Source organism: Leuresthes tenuis, unplaced genomic scaffold (genome assembly GCF_036924035.1).
Source record: "Leuresthes tenuis unplaced genomic scaffold, fLeuTen1.0.hap1 SCAF_9, whole genome shotgun sequence".
In the NCBI taxonomy this organism is placed as follows: Eukaryota; Metazoa; Chordata; class Actinopteri; order Atheriniformes; family Atherinopsidae; genus Leuresthes; species Leuresthes tenuis.
Genome location: NW_027325363.1, coordinates 19,770,453 through 19,796,800, shown reverse-complemented (window position 1 = coordinate 19,796,800; position 26,348 = coordinate 19,770,453). Strand labels below are relative to the sequence as shown.

General features: G+C 39.0%; 1 protein-coding gene across 1 annotated transcript in view; it reads right to left on the bottom strand.

Moving 5' to 3' along the window:
• Positions 1 to 26,348, bottom strand: part of si (sucrase-isomaltase) — a 65,500-nt gene that overhangs the window by 18,860 nt on the left and 20,292 nt on the right. Inside the window, exons 16-36 of the mRNA XM_072391757.1 lie at positions 25,364 to 25,480; positions 23,000 to 23,154; positions 20,746 to 20,830; positions 15,832 to 15,888; positions 12,155 to 12,279; positions 11,906 to 11,994; positions 11,701 to 11,750; positions 10,990 to 11,181; positions 8,921 to 9,070; positions 8,625 to 8,831; positions 8,290 to 8,444; positions 7,349 to 7,517; positions 5,385 to 5,481; positions 4,827 to 4,939; positions 4,447 to 4,572; positions 2,212 to 2,340; positions 1,618 to 1,734; positions 1,450 to 1,512; positions 1,183 to 1,299; positions 976 to 1,066; positions 718 to 856 (exon numbers count right to left, since the gene is read on the bottom strand). Coding sequence (XP_072247858.1) covers positions 718 to 856; positions 976 to 1,066; positions 1,183 to 1,299; positions 1,450 to 1,512; positions 1,618 to 1,734; positions 2,212 to 2,340; positions 4,447 to 4,572; positions 4,827 to 4,939; positions 5,385 to 5,481; positions 7,349 to 7,517; positions 8,290 to 8,444; positions 8,625 to 8,831; positions 8,921 to 9,070; positions 10,990 to 11,181; positions 11,701 to 11,750; positions 11,906 to 11,994; positions 12,155 to 12,279; positions 15,832 to 15,888; positions 20,746 to 20,830; positions 23,000 to 23,154; positions 25,364 to 25,480 — 2,543 coding nt within the window. The remainder of the gene's footprint in view (positions 1 to 717; positions 857 to 975; positions 1,067 to 1,182; positions 1,300 to 1,449; positions 1,513 to 1,617; positions 1,735 to 2,211; positions 2,341 to 4,446; positions 4,573 to 4,826; positions 4,940 to 5,384; positions 5,482 to 7,348; positions 7,518 to 8,289; positions 8,445 to 8,624; positions 8,832 to 8,920; positions 9,071 to 10,989; positions 11,182 to 11,700; positions 11,751 to 11,905; positions 11,995 to 12,154; positions 12,280 to 15,831; positions 15,889 to 20,745; positions 20,831 to 22,999; positions 23,155 to 25,363; positions 25,481 to 26,348) is intronic.

Genomic DNA, 26,348 nt, shown 5'->3' with positions numbered 1-26,348 from the left:
TCATACTGTTCGCTGAAATATTCGTAAATAATATAGCATCTTCCTCCTCTTAAACTACAAATTTCTTATTTAAGTGAACTGTTACAATCCCAGTGAGAATTACTTAAAACCACAATGATAAAAGTAAACAAATGCTAAGTTATTTTAAATGAGCTCAAGACCTGAGCAGGATTTTCTGCTGCTAGCTCTGCAGTTTGGCCTTACTTTAGTGAGTTTAGGATTTTGCTACAGGGACCAATGCATTTTTACATTGGCAATTATTATCATAAAGATTTGATGAGACCAGATTTCTGGCAGAAGGATACCAGTTGTCTATCTCCTGGGGCTGGATTTTTTCCTTTAAATTCTTCTGTAATTAGAGTTTCCTCTTCTCTTTTCAGATTTAGTGGACTTTACATTATTATGCTACTTTGTCTATACTTTCACGAACAGTCTGTTTCATTCAGGCGAGTCACATTCCTCAGATGACACAGTCTGTTTATTTTGTTTAATTCGTCTTAAAAAAGTATTCTGTGCATCTGTTCTACAATTTTGTGCAATTTTATGCTTAAAAACACAACATCTACAGTACCCTGTTACAGTTATGTATAATACAGCATAGTACTATTTGGTAAGAAAAACTAAAAAGAAAAATCCAACTAATGCAATGAAATACGACTGCAAATGCAAATATCCTCACAAAAGTCACACAGATATTTTAAAGGCATATCTACTCACTCATAGGTGGGTTTGGTGTGGGACCATCCATAGAGGTTGTGGACATCATAGTGCCTTACTCTCTTTCCACTGCTGAGTATCTGCTCACTGTTCATGCAGAGAGTCTTATGGTTTAAGCCACGCTCTTTGGACTCAAGGGCTGCAGGGTGAACACACACATACCAAAAGAAGCACATAGAATCATTTAAGGTTATACTACTGGTCTTGCGATTTAAACTTAAGAGGACAAGGAAAACAAATAGTTTGTAAGCTTCCTACGTGGCATGTATGGAGGGTTCTCCAGATTGGGATCACCAAGACAATTCCCTCCAACCGTGCCGTGGACAAAACTGGCAGGTTCGTTCATGTCCTTCAGATGAAGACAGAGTGCGGGTTATGAGAGTACAAGGAAACTCGGGCAGTAAGTGGATAATACATTACTGTAAATGGTCCTGTTATGAGAATGTTCGCCTCCAGCACACTCACAATCCAAATTCCATCAAACTTTGTTGTATTCACATAGAAATCCTCAATTTCTTTACGCCACCACGCTGCTGTTTGAGTGCGGAAGAAGTCTGGGAATGCAGCATACGCCCTGTAGAGCTGAAAACGGAACAATCAACAGGAAATTAAGTGAAAAGTCAAAGATCTCATGTACTGATATATGACTACTGGTAGTTGTAACTATGAAGCAACATTTCTAATGTTTTGCTATCAAGTGTCGTGATGAGGTGAACATGGAAAATAAAGTACCTCTACTTGGGTCTCCCAGTCAAGAGATTCGTCCACTGTGACATTAGGGAAATCAGGCCAGACCTACATAAGAAAGGTTACAAATCAGATTGCCACACTGCAAAAGTTGTGTTATAGATCTGTGGTTGGTATTGTTTGACTTTGTTTGACCATCCATTGTTTTCTTACCTTTCCCCAGACAATTCCATCACTGAGACTTTCAGGCCATTTGATGAAGACATTTTCTGCTATTCCCCTCTCAAAAGCAGGATAATAGTCTGTCTCATTGCCTGAAATGGCAGGATCCTGGAATTAAATGCACAGACACATACATAAATATACTGTATTCACACTTTTTCATTATCTAACATTTGCACTCTAGATGTATTATTATAGTTAGATGCAAACCTAGCAGGTCAAAAACTGTTATTCTTGAGCCAATGTTACATTGTTACAGTCATTGATCACTGCAGTGTCAAAGTTTATTACTGTGAGTCAAACAATATCGTTGCTCTATAAGCTCAGCTCTGAAAGTTATTTCATAAAATGTGAAGATAGGATGGATTAATGTCATATTGTAAGCTTATTTAATCATTTTCATTGGTAAGATATCTAAAGGAATTCCACAAACACATGTAAATGGTGTCCAGAAGCATATAATTATGAAGCAAAAGGCAAAATATGGAGATACAAGGTTTTAGCCAGACAGCAGTAGCACATGCATAAACGTGTGCAGTACAGTAATGTGACTGCTATCACTGGTTTACAATATAAAGATATTACCAGAATGAAGATGAACCTCATGCCTTCTCCTCTCATGGAGTCAACAAGGGCAGGCAGATTTTTAAACTCAGGGTTCAGGACGAAGTCCAGCTGACGTTCCATGTAGTCAATGTCAGCATACTGCACATCCTGCAGCAAATGCCAGTTAAAGCTCAAGTTAATGGACGAAAACCTGACTGAACATGTTGCTGCATACTGTATGCATGTGGAAATTAAATAATAAATATCAGTTGGTCAGTATATGAAGTGGTTTCATGTACCGAGTCTCAGAAACTGCAATTTGTATTGAAATTTCATACGTTAGCATGACATACGACATGGTATTTATGAAACAAACAGGGAGAGGTTAAAGTTTAATTTGTTAAACTATTTTTTAGAGCAGGAGCAAGACTTAACCTGCTTTGTGGGTTAGAGTTGGATTGTTTTTGAGGAGGCTGAAGGTCAGCTTGTCTACAAACTGTTGTGTGAAGCCATGTTAAGTAGCTGGAATTACCTATCCTTGATTTTAGTTGATGGTACAAGGTATAAATACTTGTAGGTTAGGTTTTTGTTGAAAGCTTGAAAGAGTATCACTTAAATATAAGAGGAGTTTCTTGTGTTCTGCTCTGCATGATGAAGACAACATGACTTTGGCTTGTTTTTCAGTTGATTTAATGCCATAGAATGACTTGACTGTTCTCTCGTGTGAATATTATTTAACTTTTTTGTTTCACACTTGCTTTTTTGTGCTTTCCACAATTCATTTATTTACAGTGATAAGTACCTAGTACAAACTGGCCATCTTCAGAGAATATAGAGCCTACAGTGGATCAGATTTCTAAAGGAATTATAGGTCACACTCGATTAGGATAATTGGATGTACCCAAGGTAATCCACCAAGTCAATTTTGCTTTATACCAGTGACTATTGACAGGGTCGGATCATCACATTTAGTTTATTTTTAGTGCACACTGAATGATTATATTGTAAAATCCAAATAAAGAGGGTGTTGGACTTAGCTCAGTCTATTCCACTGAGTGCATGTCTGTACATTACAACCTACAATGGATAAGAAGAAGCACTCAGATTGAATTTGTTCAGACAGGGGCAATGAAATTATTCCTTGTACAGGGGCACTATCTGAATGAAATCTGTGTCTTGTCAAATACTAGGATGGAATTGTTTGTGGGAACAATCGGTGTTGTATCCTGTACAATTTTGTTATGCCGATAGTGTGTGTGGTTGTCAAAATAACAAGTCTCAGGTCACATTCATTCACATTTTTATAGAAATCTAGAAATAATTAGGAAAAGACTATTTCATTCATCAATTAATTAAACATTCAAATAGGGTTTTTCTAACAAACCTGAGGAAGTCTTTCAAAATAAAAATGGCCAAACATTCCCATTGGAATATTCCACATTAAGTCTCTAAATTGCATTCTAATTGTGGAAACCATGACTGTAGAGGTAAAAATGTCAAAAGTCTAAAGATTGTTATTCAACGCAAAGATCAATGCATCAAGCTTAGTTCTCTAAAAGATAGAACAGCAACTTCTTGACAGATGCAGCATTTGCTAAATAAAAAACACATGAGTGCAACTGGCAAAAGTTCTGTCAAAAGAGGGCTGTCTAGATGCCGTCTCAGAGGACACACTGCATGTGTAAACTACTTCTTAAATGGGGAAACAAGGCCAAACTCTTGAGGTGGGCTAAGACATACAACCATTTCACAGTGGCTGACAGGAAAAAGTCTAAATAGTGATAAATCCACACTTGAGATATGAACAGAAGTGCAGATGGATCTAACCAAGGGGACATTAACCGGGGAATGAATGATTCTGCAGACCCAGACTGAAATAGACTGGTGAGGATATTCAGGCCGTGGGGTGTTTTGCCTAATATGGAGCTGGCACTGAAATCAGCTCCACCCTTAACAAGGGGAAGTAGCACTCCAGTCCTGAAAAACATGCAAAACCCTCTGGTTTGCATAATCATATACAAAGATTTATACTGTAGGATCATGAGCCCAAATACACCTCAAAGGTTTGAAAGAACTACTGGAAGACCAAAAGAAACCAAATGAGTACTGACTGTCAGAGAAATTCCTCTACAGTCACATGACCTTAACGCCGTTAAAAATATTTTGTAAGTGCTATTAATGCTTGGGTTTATTACAGTTTTACACATAATTGGAAATGTAATCATTCATCCAGTGTTGAATTCAAATGTCTCAAAAAACGTCTTTCGAACTTACATAGGGTATACCAGCTGCCCTCATGTCTTTGTATAGGTTTGCTATTTCTGAATCATTGGCGTAACCATAGCGACAGAGTTGGAACCCAAGGGACCAATAGGCAGGTAGAACAGGTCGTCCAATAAGCTGTTAAGAAGAAAACAAACAAGGAAGTCAAAACAGTTCAGTGAGGAAAAAGTTGTTTTGAAGCGAAAATGGGACAGTGTCCATAAAGTGTTTGTTTGATTGTTTGTGTGTGCATGTGTGTTTAGATTGGCTAAATGAGAGAGCGCAATGAAGCGAGGAACTCCCAGCTGCTGCAGTCCATCAACACCAGCCCAGGGCCAGGCACAAAACACACACACACAAACTAAACAAAGCAGAAGTCCTGGAAGTCTTACCGCAGTGTACTCCTGTACAACCATCTCAGGCGTAGGCCCCATGACGATGTAGAAATCCAGGATGCCACCAAGAGTTCTGTAGGTTAAAGCTGGAGTAGGCTGGAAAGTCACATCTAGACACAAAGCAAATAAGACGTCCGTGCTCCTTAGAATGAATATGAAGTGTCCTTGTTTCTTCTGTTTGTGAGGACAACAATCCTGATTAATCTGGTTATGAAATTGGTTACATGGACACAGGCCATAATGTGTAACTCGAGTCTGTTTGTTTAGAAGCTGCTCGCTGTATGTGTTCAGGAGCAAGTATCACTGTTCCTTCTGCACACATACAAAAGAGGTGAACACTCATTGCAAAGTGTTATATAAGCATCAAAGAACCTGATAAAAACACAGATGATACTTCACTTAAATCATAAATGCTAACTGAATAAGCAATTGAGTGTGATTATATGTACATATGATGAAGGTTCATTGCATTTACATTCTGGGTAAGTGCATTCATGGGCACGTGTGCATGTATAAAAATCAGTGTTTCTTTGCACTTGTGTGTGTTTCTCTCACCCATGGCATTGCTGTTCAGCAACAGCACTCCATGAGCATCAGTGGTGGTCTCAAGGCCCATATAGAAAGGATGAACACCATAGCAATTCATCTTGTACTGTAGCAAAAAGAAAAAGAAAGAGAGCCTCAAAAAGTGTGCTTAATTGTTTAATACTGGTTAAAACAATTGCCTACATGATCTGTACTAAGGCTGACGTTTACATAACTTTCTTTCCCCATGAGCACTCTTTGTTGAACCTGATAATGCATGTTTCATTGTATTTATGAGCATGACAACAAATCTGTTACAGTGGGTTTGCCCTCAGCCACAGATCCCCATTATAAGGAACATTGTCCTTTAGCTGTATTCAGTGTAAATTCATATGAAAAATAATGTTTTAAAGATTCACTCTGTGTTTTTTGACTCAGTTATGCTTCAAATTTCTTCCTGGTTAGTGCTGAGATTGTAATGCACTGGTCAGTCACAGCATTAAAAAAGCACTGAACTGAAGCACAGTGAATAATACTGCTCATCTGGTTACAATTCAATGTTCTATGACAGCAGTGGGCTGCATAGAGAGTGATATCTGACTGCCCAGATATCATATGATGGCATCTGTTGGAGGCAAAGCAGACCTCACCCCTCATCCAGCAGGGTTTAATGGACCTATTTCTAATATCTTGGTAACAGACACTTCAGGACAAACTCAGATGTTCCTTGTCCACACCCTGACATGTCAAAGCTCTTTTAGCAGCATGAGGAGGACCTACTCAATATCAGACTGGCGGCCATATTATCTCATATTGGTGCACATGCAGAGGCACACTTCAGTAATTATACATACAGAAAAAAAAGTTGCTCTAACTTGAATGAATAATGATGTTGAGTTTTTTATCATCCTGCAAAAACTGATAATATGCTCGTCTTGTAGAAGATGGTACAAACAGTTGGTGGAAGAAATCAGATAGAAAGGAAATAGGGGAGAACAAATTTGCCATTGTTTGATGCCACCATCCTGAGACAATAACTTATTGGGATGTCACACTCCATCAGCCACTTGCACTTCTGTGAAACCTTTTTAACTGCAATTCAGTGGCTTTGAGATGTGCTTTTGTCTTTATGTCAGTTTTGTTTCTGCCTTGGCATATGAAGAAGAAAGGTCGTTAGCTTATCCACTAACAACAGGTGGCAGGAAGTGTCTGTGTTATCGCCTTAATTTTCTGCTTAACATAGTATTAACTGAGGTAGCACTCTCCACACCAAATGGAAGAGTCTGATTTCTCATTAGGTACTAATTACTGTTCCTCTCATTTCAAGAGTCATCATATGGTTTAAGATTATATAGCATGTTATAATGTGTCAAACACTGTGTAAATACTGGGCTTGTGCCTTCATGCCTCTTTATTTTTTCAATGAATTTCATCTGCTCTTTCTTCTTTGCCTTTTGCCCATGACTTTAATTCTGTTGCTCTCCAAGGGACCCTGCAACATTTGTATGAACCCTGTGGAGCTGTCTTGACAGCGCAGCAATTATGCTTGATAATGCTGATGCATATAGAAAGCTCATCCTGTTTGGCCTTGACACTGTTAGAGGAAACATGATGACGCTCTATAACTGTGGCTCCTATCAACAGAACCACATCAAAGTGACACAAGTAAGAGAAAGACAAGTCCACATTCTGTGCAGGAAGGTTGTTAACAAGTCCCCGTTGCAGTTTCGAGAGGGTGTGATGTTAAAGATATTCAGCAGAGGATGTATTTGTACATATGCCATAACAAGGAGTGTTTAGGTGATAGTGTTTTGTTTCATAGTTCTTTCAAACATTGCTTAAGATGGATATCATGCTTGTAATCTTTGCACCGAACTCTTATTCTTATTTTTATACAACGCACTGCCCAAATTCTTATTTTTGTGCAGTGCGTTGTATTTGTTTTTTGCATATGCACATGCAGCAGCAGTGCTGAGGTTCAGTGTGATACTTACTCCGGGAGGCTGGTCCTTGGCAAACATACCCCAGGTGTGATAGTTGAGATCATGTTTATAGGTGGGATGCTCCGTTTCTCCAAAGCCGTAGACAAACTGAGATGACAGTCGGGTCGACACCTGGATGAACATGTCTGAGAAGGTAAAGCCTGGCACGGAGGAGTCCCAGCTGAGAAAAGTGACAGGAGATTAAATCAGTGAGGAAGGCTGGTGGAGGGAATTATTGTCAAAGACGCTTAATCAAAGTACACCTCATACAAAATGAGCATTATGGCCCACAGGAACTGAAGGCATCCTTATACCGTACTTCATAAATTTTAATTGGTAAAACTTCTGCTGACACTATATATATTAAAGGCCTAAATACAAAATAATTACACCCTCACTTTGAGATATTACTTGAATAGACTCCAGTGCTCTGCACCTTCATATGACGTCATTATGATTGCTGAACAAGAGGAAACTACTAAAGGCACGGATACACAAACTCTCTTGAGCATATCAGATTGGGTAACAACACCATAGAGGTTGAATCGGCATTGTAAAGAGTTTCCTGCTTTAAAATATCTGAATGGCTCTACTTATGGCTTGTTCATAGTAGCATTACTATTACCCAGAATTGCCAAATGAGTTATTACCAAGAGGGGTCCAATTTTATGGAGGAAACAAAATGTGAGCAAAAATATAAATACTTTGATCTTAGTGACTGTAAAATAGTATTATTGATTGATTAAAGCTTCACATAAGCAGATGAAAAAATAACTTTTTTTTTTCAGGGCAGGCAGATATTCCAATAGACTCATAAAAATGAGTGTAGTAAAAAGTATAGTATAATTATCACATACACCGTTACACTCAAAAAGCAATTAATGAACGTGCATCTTGAGGAAAGAACACAAACGTCAGCCTTCTTGAACCATTTGTATTGTAGAAATACTCACATCTTGGTTCCGGTGCTCTTTCTGTAGACCTGGATGCCGAATGGGTTCTGACTAACAGAGACCCTGTAAAGCCTCTTGTTCTCATCAGGATCTGGAACGGCAGGAACTGACAGTGGCACTGGTACCTCATAGCGATCTGTCGTCGGGTCCCAGATCTGGACACGAAGGGATTGTTAGTGTAATGGCATGTGTGTATTTGTTTGGGTCTATCTTATGTAGGGCAGGCATGCCAGTCAGTTGCTTTGGAACAAAGAAAAGCAGAGAAGACTCATAAAGACTAACAGTGAGGCAGGATGAACATGAATGAATGCACAAAATAACAAATGACCACACACCTTGAATTGGAGCATGTCACTTGTATGATAGCGAATTTCGACACGGAGGTTGTCAATGTCCCTCGACTGTGGACGACCGCTGATCCTGTATCTACGGTTTCGAGTGATATCAAGTGTCATGCCTACATCTGTTTCACTGCTTGTTGTAACTGTGTATCCATAGTCGTTTGGATAGAAGCAGAAAGGAGTGCCTTCAATGTTACTTGGCTGAATGGGAAAAGAAAGGGATGAAGCATTTTCAGAAAAAAGAAATGGGTCTACATTGGCAAACATGATCAGAGTGAATGACTCCTCACCTCCCAGAGGCAGCCCCTGGCCTTGCATTTGGCTTCATCTGCGTTCTCTTCTGGATGGCAGTCAAATCGTTGGTATTCTTCAGGCGTTACCTCCCAATGCAGCACATAGGTCTCCCCCAGGTCCAAGGAGAGGCCTTGCAGGGACAGCACCTTTGTAAAGGATGAAGTGTGAAAAAGGAAATTACAAGGAAGCCAATGTATAAAGTTTTCTCCTAAGAAGTATCTCCACACCAAAAGAAGCTCAGCCATGCTTGCTCAAGACTGGATTTGGGCTTGATATTGCATGTTCTGTCATAAAGAGGCAGCTCTTACACTCCAAAGTCTTCCTGAGCCATTCTGAGCACCCTTCGCTCTAGTCCCTATAACCACCATCTGATGCATCCTGTCCTTGTGTGTTGACTTCTGAGATCTGCAGTCAGTTTTCAGTGGATCCTTTCATTTTTAAGTTATGCTTCACTGATTCTGTCGTATTAAATGCATCATGCAGGACACATAAACGCAGATGTTAAATTTGGAAAGAGGGGTAAAGAGCCAGCAGAGGCAAGCATGAGCAGAGGGGTAAACAAAAGAAATAGACAAGGAAAGGAACGAAGTAAGAGGGGGACAAACTGTGAGCAAAGGACTGGCAGCAAGCAACGCTTAGAAGGCAATCTGGGCAAAAAATTAAATATGTGAAAATGTGACTCATGTACTGTAAAGTACTCTTCTATTTGTGTCCATTTGTGAGCTATTTTCAAGGCCCAGACTGGCGATACAAAGACTGATGATCACGACAAAGCAGACTTTAAATTTAACAGCGCATTTACCCTTCACCCACGGGAAATGATTACTGCAGAGAGTCATTTGACAAAGGCGTGTTTGTGTGAGTGACCAGAGAGACCTTGAGGATCCATACAAAAGCATCTGTAGCCACATTCACACGAGCATGTGTGTGCACGCATGAATACACTAGCGCACAAAGCAAATCTCTAGAGCAGTACTTCACCGGGCCTCTTGACACTTTACAGACTCTTGGCTTTTTCATGTAACCATGAGTGCTTACTGTATGAAAGTTGCTCTTACTCATTCTTACTCATATGGTTTCACTTTTTTTGCCTTCCCACAGACACACACGCACTCATACTAAACTTTTATGATTCTCACCTAATGCAAATCTTATCATTTCTTATACTTTGAAGCTAACCTTGAAATATACAGCTACGGTTTAATTCCAAGTCTTATTGAAACAAATGGCAGACGCGTGGCTGCTGCAGAACTTGTTTGGCATGCATCTCACCTGCAGGAGTACAGCAGGGTTTTCATGGCAAAATTCTCGCAAATATGTACTTTGACTATGCTGTGCTCATTTTCTTTTTTTTTTTTCAATTTTTTGAAGATAATAGGTTGAGTAAAAAAAAGTAACATATCAGAGGTGGGGGCTATTTGAGGACTGCACCATCTCTGATGTGTTACTTTAGATTAAACAAGTGGATGTTTTAAAATGTGATGGATGGTAGTAATACCATAATAACATTGTGTTGGCAAGTTGTGTTGTGTTTTGTCAGGTTTGCTAGATTGTTGTTAACTTTGTATGCTGTGTGGTGCTGGTGAGTGTGCGGTATGTTGGTCGAACCTTTTCCAAAGAATAAAAGTAGCTGACCTTTTGCTGAAAGTGCTACTCTAAGACACGTATGCTCTGGTTTTTTTTTTGTTTGTTTGTTTTTTTTTGTCAGGGACCATGCACAAGGTGATTAATCGCATGAGAGAAGAGACGCACCGTACCAGATTTAGGTACTGGACTGTTTTCACCTGTAGTTGTTAAGCAGGTGAAACATAAAATTGCATGTAAAATGTAAAACAATAACAATAAAAAAAAAGTTACAGGAGAAATGAGAGAAACAAAAAGCTTGAACGTCACAAGATGGGAACAGCACAATCAAGAGATAAATGTGTGTTTTCATGACGAGCAAAAACTTTATCCACATTATGATCGTTTGTATCAGAAATGAAGAATGCAAATGGTTGAAAATAGGATAGAAAGAAATCAATTATGGCTGTTTTGTTTTGCATTTGAACGTGTGTGTTTTTACCTGCTTGGCCGTATCATGATTTATGTTGATGTTGGGCAAAGCAGTGGTTGAGTTGGGATTACCGCCATTGCCAACATGAGTCACAGAGACCGATAACGGAGAACTAGGCACCCCAAGGATCATAATATTCTCAAATTTAAGATTGTTTGGGTCCTTGTAGCCAGCATGGGTCACTTGCATTGTCAGTGCATCCTACAACACAGCAGACACAAAAACACAGTCCCAATTTAATGGCATTAAAGATTAAAGATAATAAATATATATTAAGCAGCATATAATTCTGCTTGTTTTTTCTTATTTGCTATTTTGAAGCAATAACATTCATTGAATCAATCCCAGAAAACAACAGACAAATCTAGTCTACTGGTTAAGCTGCCGGCTTCTAAATTCTACACACTCAACCATCAAACAATTGTTAGAATAGATTTCCTATCTGTAAACTCCCCGCAACAGACTAATACTACACAGAGAACACCTCCCACATACATTAAACATGCTAGGCAATCCTCACTTCAATGTGAAGTGGGAGCACAGAATACTTGATCCGACAAGCTTTAGCAGCACAATATGGATCAATCAAGCTTGGGGATCTGGACTGGGAAAGTCAAAAGCCCCAAGTGATTTTCAACTTTGAACTTGAGCTCAGATCAGAGGGAATATATGTGTGCTTGATCTGAAGCAATGGCGTAGATACCTGTCAAGGAAACTCACATTGTTAACAGAGAACTTGTAGTGGACATAGTTGCCATTCTCAAACGTCTCTGTAAAAAGGAAGAGAGTCACACATTAATATTTGTCATGTGCAATGTGCCGCAGAGTGACTGAGCTTTGCTTGTTGATCTGTGTCATCTGACTGACAGGGTTTGAACTTTTATATTGACTCATTCAATTCTCTGTGGTCAAAATCCTGCATCACCTCGGGAATCTCCATCATCCCAGAAGAGCTCTCCAGCTGCCTGGTTGTTGTCATCAAGTGCAACAATTAAACCCATGGGGTTAAGCCGACTAGAAAAGTATAGATAAACATAAAGAAATCGTCCAAAATCCATAGGCACATGTAAGCACAATTCAGTGAATCAAAAGACCACCAAACACATCTCTGCCAAGAAATGAAGCGTGGTACATTTATGGTTGCATGCTTGTTCATGAACATCCATGTTAGTACCTGTATGTGGTGGTGACGTTAGGTCTCTGTGTGGGAAGGACCGCACCACCTCTGATGTGTAAGCCAAGCTTGTCACCTGGTAAATGCATATCAACATGCTTTCCACGATCTCCCAGCCGTTGCATCTAATTGGTTAGACAACAGAAAACATACATATAGTCACCAAAGAACCCTGCCTTTTACTATAGGAAAGACAATCACTGTGGTGCTCCTCAAGACGAGAAGGGTGGTCATAACTGTGTGCGAGATGGAGCTGGAAAATGCAGGCTTTAGGCTTGTGTGAAATTGCTCTCTCTTCATCATAGTTTCACTTCTCCCGAGGCGCCTTTAACACCCGCAAAAACGCGGGGTATACCAGTGTTTGCCATTGGCATGAATAAATCTAGATCTGTGTGGTTCTGCAAAGCTGCTGGTGTGTTTCCCAAACTGCTTTGCAATGCAATACGGTAAACACGAGGCTCTGTACCATCAGGTATTAATGATGGCTTTAAGCCTGTGCCTTTATGTAACCAAGCTTTGAGTTATTTTCCCACCTTTTTCTCTTCTTTTCTTTCCAGACCTCACTGTAGATATTTGATGACGTTCAACAGAAACCACAACCTTTGAAATATGCTCCGTGTGTGTTTTTAATAGTATAAGAGTATAATTCAATTTTTTGTTCTAATTAACATATCCCTATTCTTTAAATATCAGTCTGTCTCTTGATGCATCCATTGCATGTACAAATCTAAGTAAAGCTTTATTCACCGGCAATAACAATTAATAATCTTACTTTTGCCCCCACACTGAGAAACTGGATTAAACAAAGAGGACTTTAATTAAACTGCATTTTATCTGCAGAATTAAGTTCAATTACTTTTTAATTAGACTTAGTCCAGTTTGTTTTTATAGAGAATTAATATTATGAAAAAATAAAGGCACAACCCAAATGTGAGCACAAAAGGCAGCCCTGTACTAAAACTAAACACCCTCTTCAAACCTGCTGTCGCTCTCAAACTGATAATAGAGCAAAGCTACTCAGCAGCCAAAGCTGTATTTGCATCAGTCGTGTTTGAGAGCCGTGCAAACATGAGTCAGACTAGTTTGTGAGCTCAGCTTGTCCAACTTTGAAATATATATGATATGCAAGTGATGCAATAAAACTATGCTTTTGCTTTTTTTTTTTTGAGGGATCTGATGTTTGCACTCCATAAAACTGTTACTTTATATCCTGCTATGCTAGCTGTCCATTGAAACGTGGGCTCATTTTTGTCAACGGGATTCCTCACATCTCCCATAAGACAGTGAGAAATTTCTAAAGGCATTAAAAAAACTGTTTAGAGAGCAAACTGAAGACACAGAGTCACTTGTAGACAATATCTAATGTGTTATCTTTTCATTGTAAAGATATGAGCGATGACTGTGCCATTCTGTGTTCATTAAGAAGAATACAAACATCCCTCCATATATTTCCCTCTCCTTCTTGGTGCCCCACCATCCATTTCTCAGAGAATCCCGACAGCACACAGTTAATTTCTGATCCCCTGAGGACTGAATCCTCAGATCAGTCTGACAGCGTTTAAAACTCTCCTCTCCCCATCTCCTCTCATTTTCCTTTTACCTAGTTTCTTCTCCACATCTTGTTATTCTCTGTTGTCGCGCTCTAATTCTTTTTTTTTTTCTTTTTTAAATCCCATTTTCATCCATTCCCACTGTGGGTGTATGTGTGTATGTGTATCATCTTAAGCTGTGCAATTCGGCGTGTGTGTGGGCTGGAGTTAGTGGAGCGTCTATAAGCAATTTCAGATCCTATCTTCCCCTCATTGTCTGTTTTAAGGAGGACTTCTCTAGGCTTGTCTTCTCTTCCTCTCCTTAGTGTCACCGTCCAATCCTGTCATTGTCCCACCTCTCAAAAAACTGCAATTTTTACACCCTTTTTTCTCATCTTCTCTTTTGTCCATGGTTTTCCTCTCCCTGGTTTTTGGAGTGTTTTCTCTCTTTGTAACTTGTTTTTCATGGTCATTTTCACTTCTATCAATACTCCTCCACCCTTCCATCCTCCTACTCAGATAATCACAGGGGACCAAGCAGGACAAGGGGCCGGCAGCAAGACAGCCAATCTAATCGTTCATCTGATCAGTGGGCGCTTTACATTGCCAGTGTAACGCCCAAATAAGGTCCCAATGGAGCTCAGCACCTCTTTTATCTCTCTGTCAGGGAGATAGTCTCTCTCCTCTCTTCCTGGTCTCTTCTCTCACTTTGTCTTTGTCCTTAGTCTCACTCTGTCTTATCACTTTGGTCTCTCAGCCTCAAACAAAGAACCTAAGGCAAAGACTTTCATGTGAAACATGCTCTTAGAGTACGTGGTATCAGGACTAGGCCCCTTTGCAATTGTCAGCATTTAATCAATTAGATACACCTGTATGATCTAAGGACTTATAATAAAACAATTTGCTATGAATTGTGTTTAGTCTATTTGTTATCCATTGTGTTCTTGTCTGCAGTATTTACAAGACTATTTAGAGATTTTACTTTTTGAGACAGCATGCATAGTGTTCAACTAGCGTGACCCTGTGGTTCTCCTAAAGTTAAACGGACAAGAACCTTAACCTCTAACATTTAGAGAACATTTATACAAGGTTATACCATGGCATAATATTCCATAAACATGTCCTTAAACTTTCTCTTAAAGTTTTTTATAGCATTCTTAATTAGTTATACTTTGGTATTTCTCACTACAACGATAAGATGTTGTTGCTCAGTGTGTAGCAGGTCTATGTGTTAGAATGCGTTAGACAGTGTCATCATTCAGGACTAAATATGTATGTTTGGAGATACATTCAGTCAGAAGTGGCAAATGTTTTCCAAAATTTCCAGAAAATCTATATAAAACACAGGTTCCCCAGTCACATTTAAGCACACAGATCCTTTGGTGCTGAAATGTTAATGGTTATCACCAGTGCACTTGAATGATAACATATCTTTATCTCCATGAACATTTCATCATAAAACGATAAAACCTAAGTATGGAGCTATCGACAGGCCTTTTGTGTGCACTCCTGTATATCTATAAATAAGGCTTTCTGATTGCTGCCAAGAACACTGTTAGAAAGTGATATCCACGTTCTTCCTCTTCTTAAGGAAGCAACAGATATTTCAGGACTTCCTTCTGATATTCTCTAAAAAAATAAAGTTGAGAGAAAGCACCTACTCTCTTTGCTTTCACATTCTCACCTCCATAGTGTGTAGCTGTCTGCTCTGTCTTTTGTGTTTAAAAAAAGACACAGAGCAGACAACTAAGTATAATTTATCTTATTCTTGTTTTCTGGTTTGACATTAAATCCATATCACTGGATACTTGAGTGAATTTGTTATCTGATGTAATGAAGTATATTATTTTTCTTGCACATATTCATGTTTGAATAAATATGTCAAAGAAAAATCCTAATGCTTGGTGAACTTAACATTATTGCTGGTTTTCCTAACATGTATTACAATATAAAGCAAGGAAGGTCAATACAAAAAAAAAAAACAGTTTTGTTCAGTCAAGGTTGAACGGAGGCTCACACTTTATAAATCCAGGAGAATATTAAAGGAACCAAAACATGTGGCTATAAAAGTTATGTCAGAAAAAAACTTCCCTGGTGAACTATACAACAACAAAACAAAAAATAGAGCACAGTGAAGAATATTCTTACCGTTTCGTAGTCATACCACACTGCATTTGGTATATAGGCCCGCACTCTGTCCACACCCTGCAGAAAACAAGGACAAAAGACTTATATATATATACACACACATATATATATATATACATATATGTCTATATATTTGTGTTTACCATTAAATCTAACAATACAGTATATACCGCTGACTTGTAGGGTAGACATGAAAAAGCGTCAGAGTACGCCTGCGTTTGATTTGTGTTGGTGGTCGGCAATGCGTGCTGTGGCTCATTGTACCAATCCTGACACTTTAATCTTACAAGGCTAAACATGGGGAGAGATGCTATAGTACACAACAAAGGGAGTGTAGATAGTTTCTGCTGCTATAAATCAGTACAACCTCATGGTAAAGAAGAAGATAAAATGTTCCCATCCGGGAAAGCTATTTTAAAACTGCCTATCATCTAATATAAAGTTTTCTACAAAGCCCTTGTGACATTTCATCTACAGTACTATGATGCACTGGATGATGGAAAAGACAGCACCAAGAGACGACTGATAGGTGACAGCCTTTGATGGCTTAAGGTGGTGAACAGACAGGGGCAATCAATAGACGTGCACCAAGCCTTTGATAGCATTGTCACTTCCCTGTGCTCCCTGACAGTGCAGAACTGAGGGAGAGGGGAGATATAAACACAGAGGGCACAGCAAAGAAAGAGCAAACTACATTTCCTTCTCAAAAAAACACCAAATTGTGAAATATTCTATGTCAACTGTGTTGGCCAAGGCCGCCTATCAAAGGCACGAGCACTAGCATCGTTCTTATGTCTTTCAAACTGTCAAGTTGCATGGCCTACTTTGTTGCCCTTCAAGGCATGTTGTTAGACCTCTGAAGGGGACAAGTGCACTAAATAAAGAAATACAGCGTACGGATTGAGCTTCTCATCAAAGAGCCCATACTAACTGTCTAACGGTCATGAACAGATTTATTTCATTTGGGGGCATATTAGCACATACACACATGCTTTCATATAAAAATAAATATATAAATGAATAATTGTTTTACTCATATGTTACACTGTTGTAGCATTTGTTGTCATCTATTGTCTTAAGCACTCTGTTTTAGCTCCTGTCTCTTTAAGTGGCTCAAAAAATCTCAGAAAATTGAGAGAGGCAAAGATGGCTGCTAATTGCTTGCTTTAAAGGGTGCTAAACTTGCCCCTAGGCAAGCAATATCCAAATGTTATATATGGTGATATTGACAGATAAGGGAAGAAAAACTACAAATGAGGCCTTTTGTGAAGTTCAGGAGAAAGTTCATCTAACTCCATTTAGTCGGTCTAGTTTTCGGTGACAGACTTGCTGCCTTCAAAGACCATATCCAGGAGGTTACTGTATATTGCCACGAACAAACATAGAAAGCATAAGTGCAAAGTTAAAAGTACCCCTAAAGAAGGATGTGTTGAAAACTTAGATGTTTAAAATATGATGAAGACAAACTGTCATAATGACCTACCAACTAAATTAAATGGCCTGAGGAGCCCTTTGGGGCCACATTAGCAGTTTGATGCAGCTCACCTGTCACCATCCCCGCACAGCCCGTGGGATGTTAGCCCAGGGAAATGAACGCTCCATCTATGCCTCGTTTTCAGGTGTCTGATTTGCTAACCACACCTATCATTCACCCCAATGACTAATGGAAAAGGACTACAGGATGTAGTATGGCTGCTAACTGTAATTGAGAGGGACAAGGCATAAGCCCTGTATCCTCATTTAGAGCTCTGAAGCTTCGTTAGCCAAAAGGTAAGATTTGATCAGGTGGGGCAAAGATTCTATCTGGCAGAATGATCAGATGGTAGTTGGGGTAGATGACAGAGGCACAGGAAGGCCCAGATAGAAAGTGTTAGGGAGAGTTAAAGGGTGATTTGATGGAATGGAATGCGATCACAAGCTTGAGTTGAGAGCAGCTGATTAAGAGAATTCAGATGGGAGCCAACGTTTGATGAAAGGATGAGCCAAAAAGAAAAGGGAGTGATCAACATGAGGACAGAGTGAAAGTAAATTTGAGAGCCAGAGGGGATGGCAGAAAGAGGGAGTGCAGGATATCCTCTTAGTTTATCACAAAGATCAAGGTTAAAGCATCAACCGATCTGAATGATAAAGAAAGAGCATCATTAGAGAAATGGTGAAGCAGTCAGACAGATGGATAAATAGAGACAGACAGAGATGGTAATAACAAAAAAGCCTGAAACATCTGTTACATACAGAGGGTTATCATCCTGAATTAAATCACAACACCACAGTTCAGTAGCTCTCCTGCATACAATATTGACAAAACCACTGCGACCGCTATTTTTATGGACTCCCATTTTGAAGTTTTGAGCTGGGCACTCTGCCTTGTTGCCCATTTAAAATCAGATGTTGCAAGTGAGTGGTGAATCTCATTGAGAACTGTGGAAGATAGGCACACTTAAACAGTAGCAACATGTAAATCACAAGGTAGCCCTACCATAAGCATACCCGGGTTTATCACCTCATTACTCTAAATGGAACCATAATTTACTAAATAAACATCTTGCTGCATTGGAGACTATAAAACCATAAGGGAAATGTTTACTGGGATTGAAAATCAGATGAAAAGTAGGATTAATTTCTCATAAAATTCCATAATAACAGACGTTCATCTTTTAACAACAAAATTAGCCACTGTAAATTAAGGTTTAACATACTTTTGAACTGGCATTATTTTTTGAGACCACTGAAATAGTCACCCAATCATTTTCAAGTTGATCTCAACTGCTTTTAAATGGGCACAGCACAACAACTTTCTATCTCTGCTCATATGTTACCCTCCTTATATTGGTGTGTCCAAACTTTTGACCGGTACGGTAATTAAAAGAAGAATACAAGTGTCACTGTTGAGCAACTTGCTGTCATTTAGTAAGTAAAAGCTCTTTTACTATACATGAGAATTCTTAAACAATGAATTAAATTGAATAAACTAGGAAAACTAAACTAGAAGATGTAAATAACTTCAATTGCTCAAACAACATTACCTTTGTTAGTAGGTAACCATGCCAGTTTTTACACTATGAAACCTTCACCTCTTTCATTCTCAGGACAGCATATGCCTTTGGTGCCTGGGAATGATTTTCATTTGACATTTGTAACCTCCAACAGCAGCTGATGGAATTTTAGATACAGACAAAGTCCTTTAATGTTACAGGAGGGAACCCATTATCAACATGGTAGACAGCATCTTTTGTTTATCTTATTTGTGATCTCGCTAGCTTGTAACTGAAAGTAGATCACATAGCGTAAGTGGTTTGCTTTCACATCATTGCTTGATTGATTCTGATGTGTCCACTTTGCACCTTAGGAAGAGGTTAGGCTTTCGAATTTGTAGCATAGCCATTTTATCTTGCCACAGGTTCTTCTGAATTTTGGCAATGCGCAAGCATCTTCTTTTTTTCAGTAAACAAATATGACGATTTTACAGTCAAAGCCAGACATCTTATGGTGCAAAAACATAATAAAAATGGGGCACGTTTTAAAACTGCCAAGTATTTTGCTTGGATTTTGTCAAAGAAAAATAATCTAAGCCAACACAATCTTTCTGTGTGATATGTTGATTGAGTTGATTTGAGATTCTTGAAGTAGATATTGTTATAAATAGGTGATTGTGGTGTAAATATCTTGGCAAACATTGCCAGTAACTTGGCACATCATGCTCCGCAATGTGCCGTGAAGCAATTGGTCAAGGCATGTACTATATATAAACTGTCCCCACGACAGTGTCACCTCAGACAAGGGCAACTTAGTAAGCAAACGTTTAATCCATTTTCTGTACAACTTTATGTAATTTACTAGAAATTCATTCACCTCATGTTCTCTCCATCACAGACAAGGTCATAAGCTTTCTCCTTAGAGATGAACTGCTACACTATGTTTCTCTGTTTCCAAAAGGCTACATTGATGGCAAGCAGATTACTTTCAAAGAGAAGGAAAATCAGTAGTTAGTCATAACAGATTCAAGACCCACACACGCCACTGATGGCGGATTTCTTTTTTATCCAATCCTGTTTCCAGCCAGATAACCACAGCTGAGTTATGTCTCTGTCTGTGAAAGGATCTCAAGTAGGTGCATTTGTCTTCATTCACAAAAACAACATCCTACCCAGTCACCTTGTGGTTCTTCCTTTTCCTCATAGTCAGTGTGGCTTAAATTCTAAAGAACTGCAAGCTAAAACTATCCTTTTTTGTGCTAAAACCTTCCCCAGAGTCACACTGATTAAAGTTATTTTTTCCATGGCCCTGCAATGAATATAATTTGCTTTTCACTATTTTGTAATTCACAAGAGGCAATACTAAATAGCTTATTATTCAAGCTACTTAGACATGACCGCAATGACTGCATACGCATATATACATGTATATATAAAACACACATACTTACATACATTACATACGTGTGCAGGTACGCACATTTACACATGGTTGCATGCGGCACGTACAAGCACATGCGCACACTGAAATAAGCATGGACAAACATAGGCATTCACACTTCTATCTTCACTTCTAATCTGCTAGTAATGAGGTCAGTGCTCTCATTAGAGCTGAGAGAAAAGAGGGAGGATTTGAAAGAGAGAAGAAAGAGGGATGAGAGCAGGGGAGGGCAACAAAAAAAAAATCTCATGTCATGTTTTCCCAGTGGAGGTCAGGGAGTTTGTGTATAAGTAGCTGATCATCTCATCTGTAAGACACATTTTCTCCAGTGCTACAACCACATTTGTACATGTGCTGTGTGGGATAAATTCTGTTTCTAGATTCAATCCGAGGCGTGTAAGCATACTCTGAGTGAACGCACATGTGTGTATTCTGAGATTTCTCTTTTTTTTTTTCATCATTCTTCCTATTATCATTTTATGGGCTTGTGTGTTAACTGACCGGGTCCAGTACAGGAGTGATGAGCAGGTGTTTTCCCCAGAGGAACTGGCGGTCCACGTCCCAGGTGGCAGAATCAGAATAGAACCTTGAGAGTAACATAACACAGTGAAAAATTATTTACATTGTCATCATAGAAAAAACATTTAATTTTGATATCAGTCATTGTATAACATTCAACAAGAATCCTCAAGCATATGTTTATGTATATACTATATGCACGGCATTTAGATAAAAAGAATATTCTATTTGGAGTCATTAAAAAATGCTCCTTGTACAATAGAAATCTGAGCAAAACGCTTGATAATTTGCTTTGCTTATGACATCCACTGCTTTAAACATCATGGGCACATTTGAGCTTTTAGACTGTTTTCCTTGTAAAAAAGTATATTATTGGTATCCCAAAAAAATGTCCACGAGGTGTATTTCTTAAAAGTGGGTTTTGCAAGCATTCCAGCAGGTTTCACAGCAATTTCTTTACAAAGCTTAGTTACATTCCTGACAGGAATATGTTTATCTGTTGCTAGCCTCATTGTCTGAGTCCATTCAGACATAGATTTGGTGGCATTCAGGTGAGATTCCAAGAAGCTTGTTGGACACAATGAGAATGGTGGCACACAGTGACTTTTACTGGTCCAAACACTCCTTGGTAATGCCTCCTTAGCAAAGAGAAATCATTTTGATTTGGGGGATTCAGTAACTCAGCAGAATCTTCATTGCTGCTTGGATTCTATGAATGTTCCCTAAGATCCTCGGAGAGATGGTGTTGTACTCATTAGTAGATGTAACTCGGGAGGAAAAGCATTTGTCTCCCAAACAGAAGGTCAGTGGTTCAACTCCTGGCTCTTCTCTGGGCCACATGTCAAAGTGTCCTTTGAGTCCCACATTGCCTATCATTGTGTTTGTCTGTGTCAGAATATCTGTTAATGCGTGAAAGAAAGCACTGTGTGAGTGAACGTGGAAGTGCTTTTAGTGTTCAGCTGGACAAGAAAAGCTTAATAAAAGTTCATTTATCCTTCACAACGATTAGCTCATTCAGACGGGTGTATTCAATAACACTCAATCATATTCATAAAGGTACAGGGATCAGTGAAGGCTTTGTACAGGTTTAATGTTACCAGTGTTGCTCCCTGGCCAGTGACACAAGCTGCCATAGTTCTCTGCACCACCCCAAGTAGGACTAACTCTTGCTTATTAATCAACAGTTAGCACTATCAGCAGGATCTGGTTGCTAACGGCAAATCATTCCCCTGCATATTTTAATGTGTAAAGAACATATTTAAAGCCAAGGCTACCTGAATCAAACAGTTGAAAAAATAAAAAAATAATCAATGACTAAAAGCTTTATTCAACAATCCTAACTTCTAACCAACAAATTGTATCTATCAGTTTTAAGATAATCAAGGCTTGGAGAAGATTGCTTCTTAAAAGTTTGTCATGTAGCCCGTCATCATGTTTTAACAAAACTTACAGTTCATATTGTAGGATTTATGGTTTTGGCAGCCTGTAAGGAATACCAGTAGGGTGAATACTAAAGTAGATTTACTTGAAGCCCTACTCAGGGAAGCCCCAGGGATGCCCCCTCATTGGACACTTCTTACGTTGACGTTGACAACAACGTCTTGGCAAAATGCTGTGAATGAGATGTAAATCAAACCTTAAGGAAATGTTCTCTTTTGATCACCAGCATAACATTTTCTCCTTTCACTTACGTGGGGAAATGTCATGATTTTTCTGGGGTTTTCGGCATAGATGCTAACAATGTCCCAAAATGAATGTCCAGACAACTAAAAGGAAACCCTAAACAGTTTTTTTTGTTTGTTTGTTGTATAGGTGGTTGGAGCAATAATGCCACAATTGAACAGAAAAGTAATTCCACGAGTGAGATACTACTGCTGCAGAATATAATTAAGCTCATATTGTGGGAGTTTTTGCATGGCAGAGATTCCATTTGAAATTTCTCAAAAATGACTTTGATAATGAGACTTGGTGAGTGGAAGTGGGGAAAAAAAATTCAGTGACTTAAGTATATGTGCTTCTGCACAAAGTTCTTTTTTGTGCTTAAAATCATCTGGTTTTCAGTTTCCATTAGCATAAGATATACATGTTGAAGAAAAATGAAAGAAAAAGTAAGATAATTAATTCTTCGAGCCTGCTTTACATTTTCTTGTTATATAGAACAAAGAATGATGCAAATGTCACACGTGTGTGTAGATTGTTACTGTGCGGATTCAGCAAAATATGATGAACGACTTACTCATGCAAGACGGGACGTACAACAGTGTCCCCTGTGGTGTGGGCTTTGTAGAAGAGTGTGTAGAGGTAAGGCAGGAGGGTGTAGCGTATATTCAGGTAGTGTTTGGAGCTCTCCACGAGTGTTGAGCCAGCACCATACCAAGCTGGATCCTGAGGCTGGAGACAGAAAAACAGATTAAAGTGATGAGGTTGATGAATGAGAGAAGATAGCAACAAGAAAATAGAGATTTGTCTTTTGTCCACTGGGTACAAATGTGAAATAGAAATGAAGCACAAGAGAAACAACTTGTTTGGATGAACTACAGAAGACAATTGATGGGAAAATGAGTGAAACTGAGTGACATGAAAGCTACGAAAAGGGAGGAACACGACCAAGGAACTATTTTTCAAAGATAATTTATTTTCAATGAAAATGTGGTTGTTAAGTCCATTCATAGTGAATGAGATATAAATTAAATGAACATAAGGCTAATCTAAAAGTAGACTTAGCAAAAAGAAATGAAACAGCAGTGTGATTTCATTTCCACGATAGTGGTGAGTGAGAGGGTGATTAGCTGCTAACGCGCCTTGCTTCTCTCGTCTAGCTAATCATTTATGCCCTCGGCACCTTTGAGAGTCTGATGAGAACTTGTGTGAGTGTGTCAGTGTGTGTTTGGCCTGGGCCGCGTGGGCATTTGATGAGTACCATGATTAGGGCAAGGCAAAGGTCACACGTTAGCTGTCTTGAATAAGCGGAAATCGTACATCATATTCATCATCATCTTGTCCCCATCGTCCAGCAAGTATTAACACTCTCTGCTCTCCCAGACACACATTTTCCCTCCCCATCCCTCTACCTCCACACTGCTATTTTTTGCAGCAGTGATGAGCATGGAAATGGCACTTAGAGCTTTCGTTTTCACGCTGCTCAGTGCTCGAGACTGACTTTTCTTCACCTATTAGTGTCATCTACAAGAATAGCTCAGCCTCAACATAAACAAGGTTTTAGGCTCAGCAGGTGCCTTTTCCTGTCTCTCAGTGACACAAAACCCACATGTCAGACATGTTAAATTTAAAGTGAACGTGCTAATGATAAACATGAGCGTTATTCTGCCTTCAATATAAACAATATTATTACAATATAAACTGACTAGAAATGTTATTATTGCGAATCCAATCTACTTTGGCCTGGACAAGGTTTTAAAACAGCCAACCTGTTGGGTGGTTCGGTAACCCCATTATCTAATCTGCAAACATAGAAACTGTAACTGGGCAGGGCGAGGCTGCTTGGTCTGCTGTGCAATACAAAGCCACAGGCACAGAGCAGCACTGTTTTCTATATTTTAGTCTTGTATGAAGAATTATCCTCATAAAACAGAGAACGATCCTTTATTTCTAACTTGGTTGGATATTGTAGGCTAAGGATGAAATATGAACTCAACAATGAGTATATATATGCAAAACCCCTGCAAGACTAAACAAGATCTAGACTGTTTATTTTGTCTTGTTAACTGTCAAAAGTTGAAAAAACAGCCTATCCAAACACACATGGGGCTCCACTTGTCTCTGTGCTGTGTAGAACCACCAGGCTGCACTCCCCGTTTAGAATTGACGGTACAATCCCAGTCTTTTGTCATAGTAGACTGAACACTATAAAGAACACTGTATTTATTCAGTGTAAGGTTGCCTAAGGTTAAGTAATGTGATGACGAGATCCTCCTAATTTTGTATTGTATTAATCAACAATTACATTTAAACAAAAATAGCTGTCAGCTTGTAAGCCAGCTCCCATGATTCATGCTTAAGACACAGCCCGATTGTGGCCAACATATCCAGCTGGCTTACAGCTGCAGTTGAGGAGGTGTAAGGTATGGACATAGCCAACTGTTGCCTGTGGTGGGGGGCATCTAAGCTAAACTCCTTTTTACAAACATGTTGGTCATGTAAGTGGCACATTAAATGATGTTAATACGATATAATTTAGCATTACTTTTATATTTTACTTCACTATAATAAAGAAAAAACTGTGGCTTTGAGTTCTTACACTACATTTTGCCTCCGCTTTAGACTCTCAAGTCATCACAGCAGCTATGATTTTACACAACTCACATTCATAGTGTTAAACTCAAAATCAGAGGTCCCACTGCTCCCATTTCATAAAGCAATTGTGCTAGCGTTGGTATGATGACTACTTCTTTGGTAAAATGAAGTTTATATTTTTAACCAGCTGGAGTTTACGCCACCCACACAGTGTGATGAAATGAGGGGTATACCCTGCAGCACTTTAGTCCAAACAGTGGCTGTGTGATACATAAATCTTATACTGACAGTCTAACACAAGAACTGAAGGTGAAAATAAAATAAAAATAAAATGCCTTTACAGTACCCTGTAGCCCTGAGCATTGTGATTTCTGCTGAAGGGATAGAAAGCCCCCACTTGCATCCAGCGACGGCATAACTCTTCACTTGAGTCATCAAAGAATCCACAGATGTCAGCTCCGATCTGAAACACATAAAGGAACAACAGGTTGACATTTTACCAGAAGCTTCAGCATATTTCTACCAATCTCTTTGATATTATTATATTTAAAGCATAAAGTTTGAATGCAATTCGACAAGTTGAAAGTAATAAATTGAAAAGCAAGCTGTGGATTCCAATTGGAGATATTGAAAACAATATTTCTCAAGGTTATAAATACCAATCCAAGCACCTTTGGGGAAAAATGAAAATAAAAAAGTCTTGAATGTCAAGTGAACAAATCTACAGTGAAAAGTGGCACTGATTTGATAAATGGTTACATATTTGGCTTTTGAATGTCTTTCTTGACGTTTGTTAAAATCACTCGAGATGAACTGACAGACAGTAGCTGTGGGCAGTAATCCTTATTCACATTAATCATACAATGGAGTCTAAGAAAGAGACTTCTGTTAATGGCCAGTCTACAGACACTGCTTGCTTGTTTTCTGTTGTGTACAACTGGCCACATTTTACACCATACTCAGTGGGAGAAAATCGATCTAAATCCCATTTCTCCTTCTTTCTTCCTTTGTCTAAGCATGTGTGTGTGTGTGTGTGTGTGTGTGTGTGTTCAAAGAAACCTAAAATCTGCTTGACGGAGTCCTACCAGGAGTAGTTGGCATCTGTAAGGCCACCTGATGTGCACAGTTGGAGGAATGTATGTGTGATTTGTGTGTGTAATTGACTTCCTGTTGTTTTCTTACTGTTATTTGCACAGTGCATAGGAGAAGCACACATGCACTTGGGTAGTCATTGTCAGTGTATTTTATTTAGTATGTTTCTGAATGTGACGGTGTTCCTATGACGTGGTGCACTTCCAGACAGTTTAATGGACATTTTCCCAGGCATACTT